Source organism: Budorcas taxicolor, chromosome 22, assembly GCF_023091745.1.
Source record: "Budorcas taxicolor isolate Tak-1 chromosome 22, Takin1.1, whole genome shotgun sequence".
NCBI lineage: Eukaryota > Metazoa > Chordata > Mammalia > Artiodactyla > Bovidae > Budorcas > Budorcas taxicolor.
The window spans coordinates 62,081,716-62,101,815 of record NC_068931.1 but is presented as its reverse complement, the minus strand read 5'-3'; the positions used below and the strand labels follow the sequence as shown (position 1 = coordinate 62,101,815).

Sequence of the window (20,100 nt, the reverse complement as noted above, 5' to 3'; positions counted from 1 at the left end):
GTTTTAGGTATAAAGACATCACTTAAAGACGTTAGAAGTTGTTCTTTCAGGAAAGCAGGCTTTGGCGGTGGGAGTGTAGCCAAAGATACGGCAGCAGAGACCAAATAAAAGAAACCTAGGTGCCCGCTTTGCACATCCCTGCTCCCGATCACCCCCACCCCCTCCCTCACCTTTTCCTGCTCGGAAAGAAGCTGAAGCTGAGGTTCTGAGCTTCACTGTCAGCAGCTCTAATGCTTCCTCCAGCTCCTCGGTCTTCGTCTTCGCTTTTCTTCTTTAATGGTTGGTTGTTACTTTGTTTGGCTGTGGCGGTTCTTAGTTGTGGCACGAGGGCTCTCTGGTTGGGACCCGCAGGCTCAGTGGTTGCAGCTCAGGCTCATTGCCCCGCGGCACAAGGGATCGCAGTTGCCCGAGCAGGGATGGGCCTGAGACCCTGCGCTGGAGGCAGGATCTTCACCCCGGACCCCCAGGAAGCTCCTCCCTGCTCTCTGCCCCCTTGTCTTTGCTTTGATGGGATGAGGAACAGCACGCCTTTAGGTGAAATTGTTTGGGTAATAAATTAGGTCCTAAGTGGGCATCTCTGCGACTGAGGCCAGGTGGAAGGGAGGAAATAATGGTAGGGTGGGACCAGGCAGACCTGGGGTGGAAGGGAGAGAAGAGTTGGTCAGCAGGACCAGAGAGACGCAGACAGTGGCTAAACCAACAGAGAATCAGTGCGGTCCTGGCTTAAGTTCTTCGCAGAGGTGGTCCTGAGGGGTCAGCACTGTCTTAGCAAGAACCAGTACCCTCATTTCCTTTTCTGCCGGGGCCAGGGGGTTGATGTGTCCCCACACACAAACCTTCAGGCTGTGAACTTTCAGAGATGCAAACGTGTCTTTGGTGCACCCGGTCCGCACGCTGTGAGTGAGGCTGTCCCTGGTCCTCTGTCCCCACCTGCTGACGATCCTTCCGCCCTGCCATCTCCTGCCCCTTCTCCCCCCTCTAGTCAGAGATGCTCCTTGCTGTTCACGCAGTGCCAGCCCCTGCATGCCACTTCAGTACTTTTCAAGGTACTGTACTGTAAGATTTAAAATGTTTTATTTTTTTATGTGTAATTTTTGAAGACTATTATATACTTGTTACAGTGCAGCACTGCATAGCTGATTGTGCTGGTTGGGTACCTGGCTAACATCGTTGGACTTAGGGACAAACTGCACTTAGGCGAACTCGCTTAGAGTGGAGCTCACCCGTATGCAGGGGACTCACCGTAGTTAATTGGATCAAGATGTGGAGTTAATTTTGGGGGCTTCCCTGGTAGCTCAGAGGGTAAAGAATCCTCCTGGAGTGCAGGACACCACCTCCAGCACAGGAGACCTGGGTTTGATCCTGGGTCGGGAAGATCCCTTGGAGGAGGAAATGGCTACCGTCTCCAGTGTTCTTGCCTGGAGAATCCCACGGACAGCGGAGCCTGGTGGGCTACAGTCCAGGGGTTCGCAAAGAGTTGGACACGACTGAGTGACTAAACCACAACCAGAGTCAGCTTATTTAGATTTTCACAGATTATTTAACCAGGAGTTTCCGGAGCCTGTAAGCTCCATGAGGGCGTGGGAATAGTGTGGCAACTGCCTGTGGGGTTGCTGCTCTTGTTGACTCCCTCAGTCGTGTCCAGCTCTTGCGACCCCACGGCCGCGATGCGCCGGGGCCTCTTGTCCTCCATCGTCTCCTGGAGTCTGACTCACGTCCGTTGAGTCAGTGATGCTGTGTGACTGTCTCACTTTCACTTGTTGGATAAATAAATACGGTGGGGACATCCCCGGTGGTCCAGTGGCTAAGACTCAGAGTTCCCAGTGCAGGGAAAGCGTGTTTGTCTCTGTCGGGTCTGACTCTTTGCAACCCCATGCACCCTAGCCCGCCAGGCTCCTTTGCCCATGGGATTTTCCAGGCAACAACACTAGAGAGAGTCGCCATTCCCTTCTCCAGGGGATCTTCCTGACCAAGTGATCAAACCCACTTGGTCAGGAAGTGGGTCTCCTGTATTGCAGGCGGATTCTTCACTGTCTGAGTCCCCATGGTATCCCTGAGATTTGGCACAGCCAAATAAATAAACAGACATTAAAATAAATAAATACAGTGGTTAAGTTTGTAGCCACAGGAGTTACCCAGCCATAGGCTGAGAGGGTCATCTGGCTCCAGGATTATACCGAGGATACCAGTACTCAGATAGGGATTGGACTGGTTTCTCCCAACCCCACCCCCGGGAAAAAGCTGTTCTGAAAAGCAGTAAGCTCTTCTGGCAGCTCAGCCGTAACCTTGAGTTGGAGAAACGCCACTCTGACATCCTGCCGTGGAGCTCACAGCCCCACCGTCCTGGCCCATGGCGGGGGACAGGAGCACTATCCCTGCAGCGGCCTCGTCCGAGCCGCCAGCTTCACGCTTCGGGTGGGCGGTCTGATTCCCGCTTACTGACTTTTGTTTTTTGATGGCGGTGGTGTTTTTCTTCTGTCTGTGCTCAGTGAAGGGCAAGGCTGTGGGAGACACTTTCTAAAATTGCTATCATGAAAACAAGTGGAAGAGAAATTGCTTGCTCATCAGCCTCCCTGCCTGGCCTGAGTCCAGAGCCGTTATGAGCTGGGCCTTGGGGCTGCCTGCCCTGTGACGCTGAGCAAGTGCGTCTCACGCCTGGGTGTCCAGGGCCCAGCCAGTGGGGACCGCGTCCCCTGCTGGTGCCCGTCCCAGGCTGAGTGGTTCGGCGCCCCTGTCCCTGCAGCTCCTTCCCCGGCCTCCAGGGCTGCGCGTCTCGGAGGGAAGCAGGGGGAGAAAAGACCGGATCAGACAGGACCCTGGAGCGCTCCAAGGTGTCGTGTGACTCACCTGTCGGCCTCCTTGAAACGCGCGGGGCCTCCCTCAGGACCAGTGCCTGTCCGGGTCCCCTCGGTGTTCCCGTGGGACTCAGCAGTGAGCCAGGAGCAGGCAGAGTCGTGGCTGAGGCTCCGAAGGTTTGAATCACCCCCCTTAGTGTCACTGAGCCACAGGGGTGCGCAGCAGGGGCCCGTGGGGTGCTGCGTCCCAGCTGGGCGGCAGGACGACCTTGGGGGTCATCGGTGTGTTCTGAGTGGAGAGGTTCCAGAGGGGACACGCGGCAAGAGGGAACCAAGCCTGGGATCCTGTTCGAGATCGGGCAGGGTTGCTGGAAGAGAAGCTGGGGAGGAGTTTCCGTGGTTAGATGCGGGTGAGGTGGTCCTGGTCTGACCTGGGGGAAGCCCCAAGGAGCACCCTGCTTGCTGAAGAAGTGAGCCCTGAGCCCTCCCTGGCGCTGGGCACTCCTGGGCCAGCAGACTTGCGATGGGGTCACTCTCCCCCTGGGCCTGGGGCAAAGGGGAGGGGTTTGAACGGTCTCAGCCTGTACCGTAGGTGAGGCTAGCAGAGCGGCAGTTTGAGAAGCACCGTGAAGGAGAGCAGCTTTGCAGCCGGATGGCCAAGGCACAGACTTGCCCGTGGCTGTGGCTGCCGTGCTGAGCGGTTGGGGTTGGGGTCGGGGGACAAGCGGGCTTCCTTTTAGCGCCATTTGCTGTCCTCACAGCAGCTTCCAGGCTCTGGTCAGTGGGAGCGAAAGACTTACAAGGAGGCGAGCGAACCTCTGTAGCTCAGGGCCCGCTGATTTCTAGAATAGAGGCTCGGGTGAGCTGTTTATTTCTAAATGATCTTCAGAGCCAAGAGTTTCCTGATTCAGCCAGTGGTAGGGACTTCTCTGGGGTCTCAGTGGGGAAAGAACCCGCCTACAATGCAGGAGACGCCAGAGACACAGGTTCAATCCCTGGATCAGAAAGATTCCCTGGAGAAGGGAGTGGCAACCCACTCCAGTTCTCTTGCCTGGAGAACCCCATGGACAGAGGAGCCTGGCGGGCTGCGGTCTGTGGGGTCGCGCACACACAGCACTCCTCTACAGAACCAGCCTGTTGGTCTCACCACCTTTTGAGAAAATCAGGGCTGCGTGCAGAATGTCTGCCTGGCAGCCAGTGCGGGTTGATAAGGGAGGGTGCGAAAGTGTCTTGTTTTACTAAAGGGCCCGATGTTGTCTCTGAAACGCAGGTGAAGCCTTACAATGTATACGTCACAGTTGCCTACCCACCAGACACAGACACCCCTGGGTTTGCAAAAGAAAACCAGACCAAGGTGAGTAGGCCTCTCTGTGCCCTATTTCCAGTCTTGAACGCTGGAAACCCCTTTTCCTGTTTTCTGTCTTTCTGTCCTTCAGCTTGCAGGCATTTTCGTCAGAAAATTGAGCTTCTTTGAACTTATGTGCTTGCAAGAGGCCTCAGAACTTTCTGGAACTTTCACTTGAAATCTGGTGTCTATAGCCCTATTTTCTTTGTTATTTTTTGGCAATGGCACACGGCTTGTGGGAATCTTAGTTCCCAAACTAGGGATTGAATTCAGGCCCCTGCAGTGGAAGCGTTGAGTCCTAACCACTGGACCAGGAGGAAAGTCCTGGTGTGACCCTGTTTTCAAAGGCCGTTTTTGCTAAGTCTTCAGGCTTGATGTGATGAATACAGTGTTTCCTTTCTGATGGAGAGCATAGCTTGCATTTCTAACTAGCTTCCCAGGTGACACTAGTGGTAAAAACTGGCTGCCGATGCAGGAGACTTAAGAGACACGGGCTCCATCCCTGCGTTGGGGAGACTTCCATGGACAGAGGAGCCTGGCGGGCTGCAGTCCACAGGGTCACCGAGAGTCCGCCGTCACTTCCTGGCTCAGCATGACACATAGTACTCTTCAGCGATCTTCTCCTCTGGACTGAATTTCATTTAAGGGCTTGAAGTGGTTCCTGATCCATTGTCTCTGCCTGGAGATCTAATGGGCGCCTCAGATGTAACATTTCAAAAACAGCACTTTTGACTTCCCTCTCGTTCCCGCTTACTAGTTTCCATCTCATTTCTGGTGCCCCCTATTCCCACAGCTGCTCAGGCTGGAAACCGTGAAGCCAGCCTTGATGCCTCCTCTCACACCACCCTGGGCTCTGCTCTCAGGACCTATCCCCAGTCTGACTTTTTTAAAAAAAGCGGCGGGTGTCACTACCATCCCAGCAGTGTGAGTCACCGGTATTTTCTCCTGAACTGTTGTAATGGTCTTCAGCTTGGTCTGCCTGCTCCTAGCTCTTACCCCGCTGGAGTCTCTCATAGCGTAGCTAGTGATCCTTTCAAAGGACAAGCCAGCTCTTGTCACTCCCCTGTGCAAACCCCTCTTGTGAGTAAAAGGCCAAAAGGCAAAACTTAAAAAAAAACCCAAACCACAAAAGATGGAAAACTCTTGTGCAGCATGGTCTGATAGAATGTTCTAGAATGGTGGAAATGGTCTATGTCTGCAGCTCTGTGATGCAGGCCCAATGCAGCTATTAAACACTTGCCAGGCAGCTAGTGGGACCAAGACACAGAACGTCTGATTTTATTTAACCTGAAGTTAGAATTAAATGCCACATGTTGGTGTCGATGGCATTCTGCGGTGTGCGGCTTCCCGGGCTCCCGCACGCTGGGAGTAGAAGCCAGGGGCCTTGAGCCGTTTGGGACCCCGTCTGGACCTCAGCCACCCGCCCTCTGCAGTTTCTCCCCTCCGGGCCTCAGCTGCGCCGGGGCTCCGGCCGCCCCCACGTATGGGCTGCACTCTTGCCGCCCTCTCTCTGGCTGTTCAGGTGGGTCTTCCTCGTGTGTTTCTTTTCGTTGCTGTTCAGCCGTCATCCTGGAGAGGACTCCCCTGACTTGCTGTGTCTCAGCGTCCCTCCCGCGGGATGCTCACCGTGCTCTGCCCTGGCCTCACTGTTCTCCGGGGTGCTTTCTCGCCTCTGGACTTTAACAGTAACACGGTGGCTGTCAGTCATCCCGAGCTGAAAGCAGGCCCTGTGCTCTGTTCACGCGAACCTGCCTTGACACGCAGGAGGCACTCTCTGAGCACGCAGAGTGGGGAAGAAAGGAATCAGTCAGCACTTCCCCTCTTGAACTTGGCGTTGACTGGTTTTCTTCTCTTTCGTAGTGATTCTCACTGAGTGTGAATCTGTGCCTCATAAAAACTAGCACCAACGCTCCATGGGCTGTATATTTTCAGAAAGATGTCTATGGTTTAGAAGCCTTTCCCCCTATGCATTTCTTTTTGACTCTGCTTCCTAAAATGACTACTATTTCAAAGAGATAGTTAACCTGAATGCTCTGTTTTAGAATAAGGGAAATCCGCTAAGCAGATTTGCAACATCTGATAAGTGGTCTTTTAGGTAGAAGCAGAGCTGGCAACAGGCGGTGATTTCCCGGCGAAGATTTGATTCGCTGGTAAACTGCTGTTTGTCTTTCCTTGGCTGGCACGTTGGGCTGACTCCTGCGGGTGGATGGCGTTCAGCCTTGCCCCGTGAGCCCTGTAGAGGGCGCACAGTGCTTCACCTCTGCCGTGGGTCTGGCCACGCGTGGTTGTGTTGGCCTGGGGACGTGGGAGAGTGGTGGCACCTTCAAAAGGACTTTTCTCTTAATTCAGGTTCATCAAGAAACACTTTTATGAGCTCTACACTTTTCTATTTTAAGGAAATGTGTTCTGGTTTTTATTTTGTTTTTTCAAGCCCACATGGTAAACAAAGTTTATTGTTTCATACCATTTAAGGCTTAAGTTTTGAAACTTCTAACTGAAACTCCCTTCTAAAGAATTTTTGAGCACATGGGTTGCATGTTGCTCCAAAGATTTAAAAATAAAAAAGACAAGGCAGGGTCTTTTTTTTTTTTTTTCATATTTTAAGTGAAGTTCTGATGGTTCTCACTGGAATTAGGACTCTCGTCCCACAGAGTAACTGGGGTGCTGAGGGGCTGAATTTTACATGGTAACCAGGTAGAAACTGATCTGGAATCCAGATGGACTTAGTTCTAAAACTAGGAATCTGTTCAAAGGCAGAAAACTAGAATTATGTAAAATTAGGGGAGGAGGACTGTCAAAATTACTCACTTTTTAGTGCAGTGGGTAGTAATGGTATCGATAATGTCTCTTTTTTTTCCCATCTTTTTAGCCTTTAGAGACACGTCTTATTTCAGAGACCACATCGGTCTGCAAACCAGAACAAGTGGCCAAACAAATTGTTAAAGACGCCGTAGTAAGTAAAACCCTTGTTCCCTTGTGAATAGTTACAGTGCTATATTTCCAAAAAGGTATTTGTCCCAGGGTTTATTTCAAAATATAAAATGACTAGCATTTGTGTGTGTGTGTGTGTGCATTAAATTCGTCATATCTAATAGCATAGACTGTTCTTTTCTTCCCTGGTTAATTCCATGTTAATTAATAAGTTCTGGAAACTCGTTATATCTCTTCTTATTTTTTTTCCACAGTAAAATTGAAATTTATTTACTTTTTATTTTATTTTTACTTTATTTTACTTTACAATACTGTATTGGTTTTGCCATACATCAACATGAATCCGCCACGGGTGTACACATGTTCCCAGTCCTGAACCCCCCTCCCACCTCCCTCCCCATACCATCTCTCTGGGTCATCCCAGTGCACCAGCCCCAAGCATCCTGTATCTTGCACCGAACTCCTCTTATTTTTGAATCTAACTTTGTGGTTGCACTGGGTCTCTGTTGGTGAGTGCAGGCTTTCCCTGGCTGTGGCGAGTGGAGGCTCGTCTTCCTCATGCTGCAGAGGCGCCTCACCGCGGCGGCTTCTCTGCTGAGGAGCGTGGATGCGGCAGGCGCCCTGGCTTCTCTCGCTGTGGCCCCCGGCTCTGGAGTCTGGGCTCAGCAGTCGTTGGCACACAGGCTTGGTTGCTCTGCAGCGTGTGGGGTCTTCCTGGACCTGTGTCCTCTGCACTGGCAGCTGGGTTCTTGCTGGACCACCAGGGAGCCCCATGGCTGTGTCTCTTAATCTCAGGAGCAGGTGGAGCAGTCTGAGGGCCTCAGTTCTTTGAAAGGAAGCCGAGGTCTGTCTGTGGCGTGCGGGCAGCTTGCACCACGGCCTGTCTGGCGTGCTGTCATCTCCCTTCTGCACCGCAGTGTTTTCAGTTCTGGATTATTTCATGTGTCTCACTGCCGCACTGGTTTAAGGACTTTCCTTTCCCTTTCCTGCTTCCCGGTATAATTTCCCAAATGTTTACCAACAAGAAAGTGCTGCCAGCCCCCTCGGCCATCGTCCCGGTGCCCCTCCGCATTCCAGAGCTTATTCAGAGTCCAGAACGGTCTTTCTGGAAACCAGGTGCTGTTCTGTAGGACGACGTGTGGGCCACAAGCTTTTTGGCAGCGTTCCTGTTAACCCACATGCAGAAAAATATACATGTCCAGGGGACATGTAAACATGCATGTAATCCTTAGGCCCACATTGGATTTAGGAAACTTGGGGATGATCGGAATGAGAAGTGTCGGCTGGCTGGACCTCGGCCTTGAAGTAACGTCCGTTGCGTGTTCAGGTCGAACCCAGCAGAATACAGGAAGCCTTGAAGACTATTAAAACATCTGCGGAGGTGGGAAGGACTTTGCCCTGATTGTGTTCAAAGGCGTAGGAAGATGGCACCAGTGGATTTGGGCGGACTTTGTTTTTCCTGCTTATCTCAAGTCAAAGCAAACACGCTCCATGTTTTTAATGATTCGAAGCAGCTCTTTGTATTTTGGCAGGATTCCTTTAATCTGGAGGTTCTCACGCTTTTTTCATCGCTTGAGCACTTTCCACCCTAAACTTGTCCAGGGCCCCAGAGAACTTTTGGTTCCATGGCTTATCCTTATCAGTATTTGCTGCATCAGAAAGTGAAACTGTATCATTTAAAAAGGATTTACTCATTTAAAATGACAACGATAAATTCAGTGTATTTTACTGTAACATTTTTATAACAAAAAGTATTCTTCAAAACAAAACCTAGGGGGAAGGGGGGCATTGTTTCTCGTCCCCCCAGCCTCTTTAATGTCTGTGCTGATGGAGAGCAGCTGCCCCGTAGCCGCTCCTGCACGCCATCCGTCAGGTCATTCTGCATGAAGGGTGCAAAGTGAGGCTGACCTCGCTAAGACTGTAGCTGGGAAAGGGAGGGGGACGCTCCAGGCTTTTCAGATGATTGTGGACATTCCTTTTTTTTTCCGATATAAACCTGAACTAGATGAACAGTAGTTTCTTAAAGGTTAGTTGCAATGTGAAATTGGAAATTCTGGCAATGAACTCTCTGTTCTCTGTTCTGTGACAGCCCGTGCGTCGGCCTGCACTGCTTTGTACCCATTCATGATTTTGTAACATTATGTATTCATCCTTGGGAAAATATGGATTCCCTGAGTTACCCCCCAAAATCGCATTCATTCATATCACTGCTGATCTTATGATAGAAGTCTTTCTGTAACTGAGAAGCTGACAGCCTCAAAATGGCAGGCACACGTTTTTCCAATTCTGGCTCAGACTTGCACACGGACTACAGAAGCCGCCCGCCTGCCTTGAAGCGACAGTCGTTCCATTCATTTTCTGCTGGGACTCTTCCAAGCCCCCCCCCCACCCCCCCGTCTGAATGCCCACAGATCGTCAGCCCTGGTTCTTGCTGCAGAAGCGGTCCGCGGAGCAGCGGGACGCTTCCTGACGCGCACGGCGGGCGCAGGGCTCGCCCGAGAGGCGTCCGTCACCTTCCGCTGGCGCGGAGCGCGAGGGGGCGCCCGTTGCTCCTCTTCGTCGTGCAGAACTGTGAGAAGCCGCGTACCGAGTGCGTGCAGTGGGCTCCCGAGTGCGTGCAGTGGGCTCCCGTTGGTGTTGAGCAGCGTCGTGTGCGTGCACTGGGCTCCCGTTAGCGATCTCTTGCCTCACAGCAGGGTGTGCACGTCAGTCCTGACGTCCCCGTTGGTCCCACGCCTCGTTTCTCCCGTGGTCGTCTGTGCGTTTGTTCCCTACAGCTGTGTCTCTATTTGTGTAAATAGGTTCATCTACCGTTTTTCTAGATTCCCACATACATGTATTAATATGCGATGTTTGTTTTTCTCTTTCTGGCTGAGTTTTCTGCGGGGACCTAGATGGGAGGAAACCCAGGGGAGGAGCGGGTGTGCGCACGCGTGGGGAGGAGAGGGCGTGCGCACGCGTGGGGAGGAGAGGGCGTGCGCACGCGTGGGGAGGAGAGGGCGTGCGCACGCGTGGGGAGGAGAGGGCGTGCGCACGCGTGGGGAGGAGAGGGCGTGCGCACGCGTGTGGCTGAGGCATTTGGCTGTATAGCAGTTGGCGCTGTAAAGCAATTATACTCCAGTTAAAAAAAAACAGGAAAAAGATGTCCTCCAGGGTTGTGATTGAACAGAACGATTCATTCTACTGCTTAACAAGTGCACTGTTAAGCAAAACTGACCTTTAAACTTTGTTTTGGAGATTTGAACAATTCGTTTTCTTCCCGTGTTTACTGATCATTATAAGCGCTGGGGTGGTCCGTGCTAACCAGACAGCGGCATCTCCCATCAGTGCAGTGCCCCGGGGTGAAACGAGGCGATTCCCGTCTTAGTGTTGGCATGACTGCGGGTTTGTCTTCGGGGAGGGTCTCCCGACACTCAGGGTCCGTGGCTCACATTTTGAGAAGTGTCGGTCCAGCCGCCCCAGCCTGTCTGCCACAGCCACGTTCATCCCGAGCTCACGCGTGTGCCCGTGACCGCTCCTCCCCCCGACGTGGACAGACACGGGACATCATTTCTGGCGTGCTGAGCCGATTCCTTTCCACGATGCCACCGCTGCCTCTTTCCTTTCTGTTTCAGCAAGGAAATTTCAACAGTTCCATCGGCTCCGACGGGTACATGCTCTCATCACTGACCTGTGGAATGGCTCCAGTAACGTCCATCACGGAAGGGCTCCAGCAGGTGAGCGGTGCCTGGGCCTCAGGACAGACGGACACCCAGACAGACAGCCGGGCCCTTCACTGAGCCTCAGTGGGCAAAGGCTGAGAGGAGACAGGGCAGCTTTGTCTGGGGATGTGAAGAGTTGTTACTGGAGTATCAGCTTGTGTCTTCCTCTACCCGGGAGAAGTAAACAGGGAGCATTTTAAAGTCGTTTAGTTGCTAAGTCACAGCCCGCCAGGTCCCTTTGTCCGCAGGCTTCTCCAGGAACACTGGGGTGGGTCGCTGTGCCCTCCCCAGGGGATCTTCCTGACCCAGGGATGGAACCCACGTCTCCTGGGTTGGCAGGCAGATTGTTTACCATCTGAGCCCCCAGGGAAGCCAGGTTAAAGATGTGGTGTGAGGAATTTAGACTGGGAAGAAGTCTTCCACGTGGCGCTGCGGGTGTAGAGAGAAGGCGCCTGCTCTGCTATTAGGGCGTTAATCTAGTTTTCCTCTGAGAACGTGTCCTCGTCTGGAATTGAAAATTGGAAATCTCTGTCTTTAGGGGGTGCGTGCATGATAAATTGCTTCAGTCATGTCCCACTCTTTGTGACCCTATGGACAGTAGCCAGCCAGGCTCCTCTGGGATTGTCCATGGGATGTCCATGGGATTCTCCACGCAGTAATACTGGCGTGGGTTGCCATTTCCTTCTCCAGGGGATCTTCCCCACCCAGCGTTCAAACCTGGGTCTCTTAAGTCTCCTGTACTGGGAAGCAGGTTCTTTACCACTGGCGCCACCTGGGAATCCTGGTAGGTCTCTAGGGGTTAGAGGTGGTCCTGTCTGAAAGCCCCAGGATATTAGACCAGAAACTCTCCAGTGAGTCAGACCACAGGAGCTCAGGGAGGTAAGTCCAGGGTGCGAGGCAGTCCCTGCCCTCACGGAGATTACGGTTCATCCAGAAGAGACATAAAAATCAGCTGCTCCTTGACGAGCCTGGCGCTGTGTCTGCTGCTGGAGAACCAGAGGTAAGGCGGCAGCCTCTGGACGCCAGGAGGCTTGCGGTCTGGTGGGAGAGGCTGAGGAGGCTGATGCGAGCGTGCAGCGCCGCGTGATGAGGGTTTCCACAGAGGGGCCACTCTGGAAAGACCGAGGTGGGTGATGGAGGGGAGATGGGGCCGGGGCAGCCCCTCAGGGGTGGCTGATGGCAGAGCCGCATTCACCCCAGAAAGTCCCGACGAGTCGGGTGGGGAGAGGCTTCTCTGCTTCTCCCAGGAGGAGATCCTCGGAAGCCCCAGGGGGTCCAGTGGTTGAGTCCGCACTGTCGCCGCGGGGCGTGCAGTCAACCCCTGCTCAGGGAACTGAGATCCCGCGTGCCTCAGGGTTTTGCCAACAATAACAAAAAGAGCATCTAAATTTCCTTTAGATGCTTATGGAGAATGTGAGTAGAAGCCCATGAGTTCCCGCAGACCTGTCTCCACTCCCTCCCGATGCTCCTGCCAGTACCGTCTTGGGCGTTGGTGTGGCTCCGTTACGGCTGAGGAGCTAGTGTCGATGCGTTACTGCCGCCCGAAGTCCACAGTTGGCCTTGGGAGTCAGTCATCGCGTCATCCACCCTGTGGCTCTGACGGCTGTAGAGTGACCCCTGCCCAGCACTGAAGTGTCCTACAGATGCTTCACTGGCCTGAATCTTGCACTGTGCATGCTAGGCCACTCCAGCTGTGACCGGCTCTTTGTGAACCTGTGGACTGTCGCCCACCAGGCTCCTCTGTCCATGGGATTACCCCAGCAAGGACGCTGGAGTGGGCTGCCGGGCCCTCCTCCAGGGGTCCTCCTGACCCAGGGCCTGAGCCCACGTCTCTTACATCTCCCACGTTGGCAGGTGGGCTCTTTACTGCTAGGGCCACCTGGAAGCTCCGAGTATTCCCTTGGGGCCACCTGGAAGCTCCGAATATTCCCTTGGGGCCACCTGTTTCTAAAACCCTCGCAACCGCTGATGTTTTCACTGTCTCCAGAGTTTGCCTTTTCCAGCTTCCCTTTGGTTTTTACACTTTTCAAAATTATCCTTCTGCCTGCTTGAGAGAATGAGGTCATTTTTGAGACTTGATGTGAGACACGGCAGGCCCTCACCCGTATCCACTGCCCCCCCTTCTCAGAAGTGGCGTGGCCCCGGCCTTTACCCCCTTACCTCTGGAGCAGACACTTCCACGGAGGCTTTTAGCCGATTTCTTGGTTCTGGATCAGGTTGATATCCTTGCTGAAGGGTGCACGTGGAACTCCCCTTTCTTACCCTTCTCTCCTTGTTCACACCTACCCCGCCCCACCTCCACCAACTCTTACCCTCCCTTTTTAGTGATACTGTGATTTTGGTTAGACTGTACTGAGCTAACCATCATTAGGGCTATTTCAGTGCTGTTCACAGCTGAGCTGTGTAATACACAACCCATTCTCCTTTCTTCTACAATCTTTTTTATTCTTCCCTGAAACTAAAGGTTAGCTGGCCTTTTACTAGGTATTATTCGTAGTGATTGTGTTCAGCTCCTCTTAGAAATATCAGATAATCTGTCAGTTTCACCTGGAAGGACTTCCTCACGGAGCCTCCTTACCTGCCATCAGGACTGGCTGCCGCCCCCGAGTCTGGGGCTTGGGGGACCCCGGCCCCCTTCGCGGTCACCCCAGGGATGCTCCGCCTCTTTTCAGTGTCAGGTCCCCTGCTTCTTTATATCACAGGACGTTGCCTTTCTCTGTTGACGCCTTTCTCTTTGGCTGCTTCCCTCTTCTAGTAGCTTCCTGAAAAACAGGTGCTGCTTGGGAGGCAGGTTTTTTGTGCCATTTCGGCATGGGTTGTGGGATCTTTGTTCCCTGACCAGGGATTGTACCCAGGCCCTCAGCAGTGAAAACATGGGGTCCTAACTACTGGATGACCAGGGAATTCCTGGGAGGCAAATTTTTTGATGCTTTGAATCTTTGAAAATGTTTCTCTTTGTAGTCTCCTGCCTTTTAAAAGTTGCATTTGCAGGTATTACACTGGGAGTCCCTTACTGGAAAGGGCAAAAATTAAGGGGTTTGGTTAATCGCTCCCTAACCCTGAGCCAGTAATTGCTGTTCTTCAGTTGGTTCTCTGCCCAGGTCTGGAGTGAGCTGGTGGTGGCTGGCACTAGGCATTCTCAGCGCCTGGCGTAGGGTCTGCCTTTTACGGTCAGTACATAAACCTTGAACCAAGAAGCCTTGGTTGTAGTCTGGATACTGGAGATGCTTCTCTGGACCTTCCTGAGCTCAGAGAACCCGAAGGCTACTGCGCATCTCCGTTTTGTTCTTTGTGTAGCTGCATATGTTTTCAGTAGCTGGACGACGACTTGTCGTCGCCTGGCTGCAGGCCCTGTGCTGTCCAGCGGTGCAGAGCCTCTGTGTTCTGCTGGTGCTCACCACGTTTTCATTCTATATCCTTATCCTCGGAGCAGATCAGAAGATGTGTCTTAGGGACTGTGTATCAGAGACGGACCCGAAGAGTCCCTGGACGGGTGAGTGTGCTGTCCCGCCGAGTGAGCTCACAGGCCTCTGTTCCACAGGTGGTCACCATGGGCCTCTTCCGCACGATCGCGCTGTTCTACCTGGGAAGTTTCGACAGTATCGTGCGTCGCTGCATGACGCAGAAGGCGAAATTGGAAACTGTAGACAAAACTGCCTAATTCTTACCCCTTGGAAAAAGACTGAATAATTTACCAGCTTGCTGCTAAGTGGGACACAGTTTTGGGCTTGCAGACACTTATGTCTTGCTTTCTAATCTGTGAGATTGGACCAGTGATCTTCAGAAACCTGGCTGCAAGCAAGGGGATTGCTGTTCAACTCCAGACTATTATTAATACTATGCAAATACGGAGGAGACCGCTTGATTCTCCGAGGTGGAGAGGTGATGGTAAGGGAACTCACAGCATGTGAGCAGGATTCCAGAAAGATCACTGAAATGTTTCTTCTCTTCTACTTTTTCCCACTAGAAATCATGTCCAAATGGGTTTCTGGGACCCTGTCTTTTTTTCTTGTTCTCTTTTTTAACTTGGTGTGTTTATTACAGATGCATTTCACACATTGCCGTGGGGTCTGAATGCATGATAATGTCCCTGACTCACTCTGATGCTGGTGGCCGCTTGTGGTTTCTTTCTCTTTGATCCCAGAAAACTACGTGGGGGATGGGAGAGGACCATACAGAGGAACGAAGGAGATAAATGTTTTCCAGTAGGGAAAAACGATGATTTTTTTGTCTTTTTCAGGCTCGAATGCTTAGGGCACGTCTCATTTTTCATTCATGGAGAAAGGCAGCCTCCTAAAATATTTTCTGAGGAGAGAGGTAAAACCTTAGAAGCTTAAAGTTTACAATTTCTTCGATAGCCATAATGGCCCAAAGCTCACCCATTCCGCTGTAGTTCCTTATTCTTCCCATGCCTGCCTTTCCACTTTTGCTTAGACTGCTATAATATTTTTATAAAAAAAGAAAAGAGAGAGACCAGTCTTTTTCCCCCTTGACTTTTAAAATGAATTAATGAGTTTATTAAAGCAAATGAAAAAGTTAGAAAGTGTGACGTTTGTCTCTTTGTAGCGTATATGTAGCTTTTAAGAAAGACTGAACGGGGACTTCGCCAGTGGCCTAGCGGTTAAGACTCCCCTTCCAATGCAGGGGCATAGGTTCGATCCCTGGTCGGGGAACTAAGATCCCACATGCCATGTAGCACAGCAAAAAAAAAAAACAACAAAAACACGCTGACAGCATGTTTCAGCTTGGGGTTTTTCCTGAGACGGTCGTGTGGGTTCTCCCCCTCTGCCGTGTCCGTGTGGTGCCTTACACTGATACATGCTTGTGTCGAACTTTCCTTGCTCGGCAGAGGTAGGCTCCATCTGGCCAAGGTGTGTAATCGTTTTAATATGCAGCTGAAGCAACACTTCCACGGACCCACCTCCTTATAAGTTAGAAAATGCCCCCCCTCCGTTTTCTGCCAGTGTTTGGGGGGGCTCCTGCAGAGGTGCTGGTCGGCGCCCTCGAGGCGCACACTGGCAGCAGCCTCAGCTTACTCCTTAAGAAAAAACCATAGGACGACAGGGCTGCCCGGTGCTGAAGACGCTTCTTTGTGAAATGAAATGATCGCCCTGGTCTTTCCATGACTCCACTGACCTTGAGAACATCTCCGACCGCGTGTTAGCAAGCCCAGCCATCGTCGCTGGCACAGCGGAGGCCTGGACACGCTGTTCCTCTCCGGGCGCGGCCTGCTGTCCACGGGCGGAATTCCGCGGCAAGGCCCGCGAGCCGCGCCGCCCGCGGATGCGCTCTGCAGACCTGAGCCTCGAGGGCAGCGCCCTCGCTGTACCCAGCCCTGGCCTCTCGCACACGGGTGAGTTTATGCGTCTCCAGATTCCAGCTCCTTTTAGTGAGAAAAGACCACTGCTTTGGAAGAAGGAATTTTTTTTCTCTTGTTCAAAAACAGCAGCTGTACAAGAGATTAAAGGCCTGAACACTTTGACAAACCTTTTTTACTCTTGAGTTTTTGAACTCTTGACTTTCAAATGACTTAATTTTTACAAAGTAAGGTGTTGAATGGCTTTTATCCAGTGTCTTTTTGAAAGGCATGAGAATGGCATGCGTTCACACTGACAGCGACAGAAGAGATTGTTGTTTAATATATAAGTTGCTGGGGATGACTTCATTGCAGTCTATCGGGGTGGGTTGAACCCATAAAGTTTTCACGAATCTTTCAGCCTTCAGGAGCCATCATCTGCAAACTCTGTTGAGTCATATTGGGTAGCTTCTAAAAGGGAGTAATGACTGTATTTTCCTCATTGGCAGAAAACAGATACAAAGTAAAAGCTGAATGTTTCTCAGTTTTATTCTTTTCTCATAAGCGTTTCTTGAATGTGGGTATCTTCTACTGATGGTCTGTATTTCAGTCTAGTCCAAAATGGTACATTCTTTGATTAAATTAACTCTTTTACAGTAGTTATTTCTTTTTTTTTTTAATAGTTTTTTATTTTTTAAATTTTAAAATCTTTAATTCTTACATGTGTTCCCAAACATGAACCCCCCTCCCACCTCCCTCCCCACAGTAGTTATTTCAATATACATTTCTCAAGGTAGCCTCAGAGAGAGTTCAGTCATTCCGGGTCACTTACTACCCGAACAAATCTAGGAGCCCCTGTTCCACAACAGGGAGATATCCCCAACTGAGGTGAGGCTCAGGCGTGAGAGCAGGTTCGTGGAAATCATAGCACTGGGGAATTATAGCATGAGGTTCATGGAAATATAGCCTCTGTCAGAGATGGCAAAGGCCTACAGTTTCGTAGACAAAAAGGTTTGGAAACTGAGGTGTTCCTTTGTTCCTTCCTACACTTGGTGCCGTAATTTACTTGATAGCAAAACCTGACTTGAGATTCGTATAGTTTTTCTTTATGTCACACCATGGGCTGTTCACTTATCTGAAGAAATACCAGTGGTTTTGATGACAGGGATTGCCCCAGACTCTGTGGAGATGTTTTTTATAATGTCCAGTGTAGACCTCATATTACCTTTTCAAAATGTTAAAAAAAATTTTTTTTTGGATGGGGGATTGTAGACACTTAAGAAGCATCACACAGTGACCTGGCTTCATCCAAGTTGTGAAACTATTATAGGCAGATTCTATTTTTTATCTTTTTTGGCTCAATTCTTGTTAAACCTTTTATTATACTGATTTCTTTTTTGCTCAGAAAGAAGAGAAAGACTGACTCAGACTGCAGATTGTTAGGGAAACTATCGGCTTTTTTTTTTTAAGGATCACATTGATTCAACACTTTCTGTTGTACCCAGAAGTGGGTAAGTCTTACTTGTGGCAGAAGAAGTTTAATCATAATTCTGTTGAAAGGTGGATTCTGTGTGTGTGACCAACAATAGCTTATTTTGTGAGTTTCAGGTCTGATGTGCCTGCCTCTGCTAGGTTGGGTTGTATTATTTTATTATAATGTATTTGTGAGTATATTTATTTTAATGTTTAATGTTATTCAGCCATTGAAATTGCAAAGTATGTTCAAGGACCCTATATCATTGAAAAAGGTATAAAAATTCTCATTTTTGCCAAAACAAAGTCAAGACAGTTGTTCTTTTCTATATATTTTAAAATTTAACTTTGACAGCTGAAAAGAGAAGAAATTAAAAGTGCTGTTATTGATGTGGCCCCTTTATGTGAAATTACATTTGTTTCATTATAAGGCTCTGTTTGGATCTGGTGAACCATTTATTGTTGATTCTTGGAAGTAAAAATTTGAGAGACCATTTCTAATATTAAATGACAAAACCTTTTTCATAATAGTTGCTTTGATTCAAAGAATTGAATGTCTTTTCTTTTCAGAAGAAGGTAGTCCCATAATAATTTTTAAGAAATGAATTGTATCAACATATTTAATTTTATTATATCATATTCCAGTTTAAATATGTCTTAACTTACTCGAAGACACTTAAGCTGTTCACACTTTTTGACCTAAAATGTTTTGTATCTTTCTAATTTCCTTAGCTTCTTAGTGACTCAGTGCTGAAAAATACCTGCTAGCCATAATCTTCCGTATTCTGGATGCAGTCTTGTCTAGTTCAGCAGAGCTGGCAGGTCTGGTGTTTTGAAGAGAAAAGACTAGCTATTATATTTTACACTTGCTTGAGGTGACAACTCTAAAGGCATTTTTAAACTGATAAGAATGCATATGGCTATTTTGATATATAATAGAACCTGTGTTTGCTACTTTAGAAGCTTTTGTGGCAGAATTGTAACCTAATTTTCATATCTTGTATTTCTGAATCATGACAAAAAATAAATGGGGAACATGCTTTACAGATTTGAGAACTTCTTTCTTAGAAATGTGCATTTTTAAAGACACATTTAAGCAAAACACCAGTCTCTTTCATGATATTACCCTAACCTTACATCTTAAACACTTGACAAGGCTTAAGTTTTGTCATTTTTTAGGAAGTATTATTTTCACAGTAGATGTTTCGGCCCTTGTTTCAAATATGTTCTGGATTTGTGTGACTCTAGTGTGGGGTATATGAATAAAAGGAAGAAATATGGAATTTAAGAAAATTTCTTAGGTAATTATGTTTCATACACGAATTGATTTTCTATGCTTTAAGGCTTCATATTCCAACAAGGAAATATCTTCTAGACTCTGAAAGGCATAGAAGAGAGAGATGGGAAAGAACACGCCTTAATATTTCCCGATCCTTAAATAGAAAAATTGTGGTCACATTGAGAAGAGATGCCTTGGATGGCTTGCTTGGCAAATTGAACCTTTCAGTTTGAGCAACTTGTATACATAAATGGCGTAGGATATCCCCTCTGTACTTTCTATGTTTGGATGTTTAAAAAGGAAATTATTTCTTGACTTCTGTCCCACTCTTGATTTTATACACCGCATTTTCTCTCATTTGGCCTGTGTTTACCGAATGCCTATGAGGAGCTTGGTGTCCGGGCGCCGGCGATGTGAACGGCACTGGAAACAGTCTGCCCCTCCCCGTGGGGGTCCCCTGCTCACTTCTCCACCCCTCTGAAGGCTCTGACCCTTCTTCCTGGAGAAAGAGGAACCGCTCCCCATTCCTTTCTTCAGGCTTCTGAACGTTATGCCACCATCATTTGAATGCCAAGCTCTATTCTAGGCTGGGAATGTACAAAGGAAAATATGGTTCCTGCCTTCAAATAGTTTACAATCTGGGGTGGGGCGGGGCGCATGTCAGAAATCACATGGTGGGATTTCTCTGTGCTCCAGTGGTTGACACTCTGCGCTTCCGTCGCAAGGGGTGCAGGTTCGATCCCGATGGGGGAACTAAGACCCCACGGTGCTGCGTAGCCCTGCAGAAGGAAAAAGAGAGAGATCACCTGGTGACCCGACAATAGTAAGGCACCATAGCTAACGTTTGGAGATGTGACCCGTGACAGTCCCTGTTGTGAGCGCTTTTTGTCTAACTCACTTAAACCATACACTGAGCCTGCCAGTGGTGCCCTTATACCCCTGTGTTATAAGTGGGGGCACAGGCACAGAGGTTAAGTTACTAGACCAAGGTCGCAGCAGCAAAGCGCTGAAGCCTGGATCCAAATGGGTTTTCTGACTTGGAGCCTCCTGGCCTCCACGTGAAACCTCTTTTAGCGGCACGAGTGGCATCCTTGGACTGCCCGAGACAGGCGGGGAAGGTCACATGGAAGGAAGAAGCGGTTCAGATCAACCTTGAGGAATGAATATGAATTTGCCACAAGAAAGCTGGGTTCCTTTCAGGGAGACAAGCATATGTGCGAGAAGAGGGGAGAGACCCTGGCGTCTCCCAGAAAGTCTGTGGCAGTAACGCAGCTCCAGGA

General features: G+C 49.8%; 1 protein-coding gene across 2 annotated transcripts in view; it reads left to right on the top strand.

The window, feature by feature from the left end:
- KDSR (3-ketodihydrosphingosine reductase) overlaps positions 1-15,911 on the top strand; it is a 37,891-nt gene extending 21,980 nt beyond the window's left edge. The window contains exons 7-11 of one of the 2 annotated variants that reach the window (XR_008201392.1): positions 4,066-4,149; positions 7,010-7,093; positions 10,686-10,787; positions 14,314-14,660; positions 15,013-15,911. Coding sequence is in view for 1 of the 2 variants with exons in the window: in XM_052660354.1 (XP_052516314.1) it covers positions 4,066-4,149; positions 7,010-7,093; positions 10,686-10,787; positions 14,314-14,433 (390 nt within the window). In the remaining variant the exon portion in view is untranslated. Of the gene's footprint in view, positions 1-4,065; positions 4,150-7,009; positions 7,094-10,685; positions 10,788-14,313 lie in introns of both variants that reach the window. The other variant, XM_052660354.1, reaches the window with a different exon arrangement.
- Positions 15,912-20,100: the final 4,189 nt, after the last annotated feature.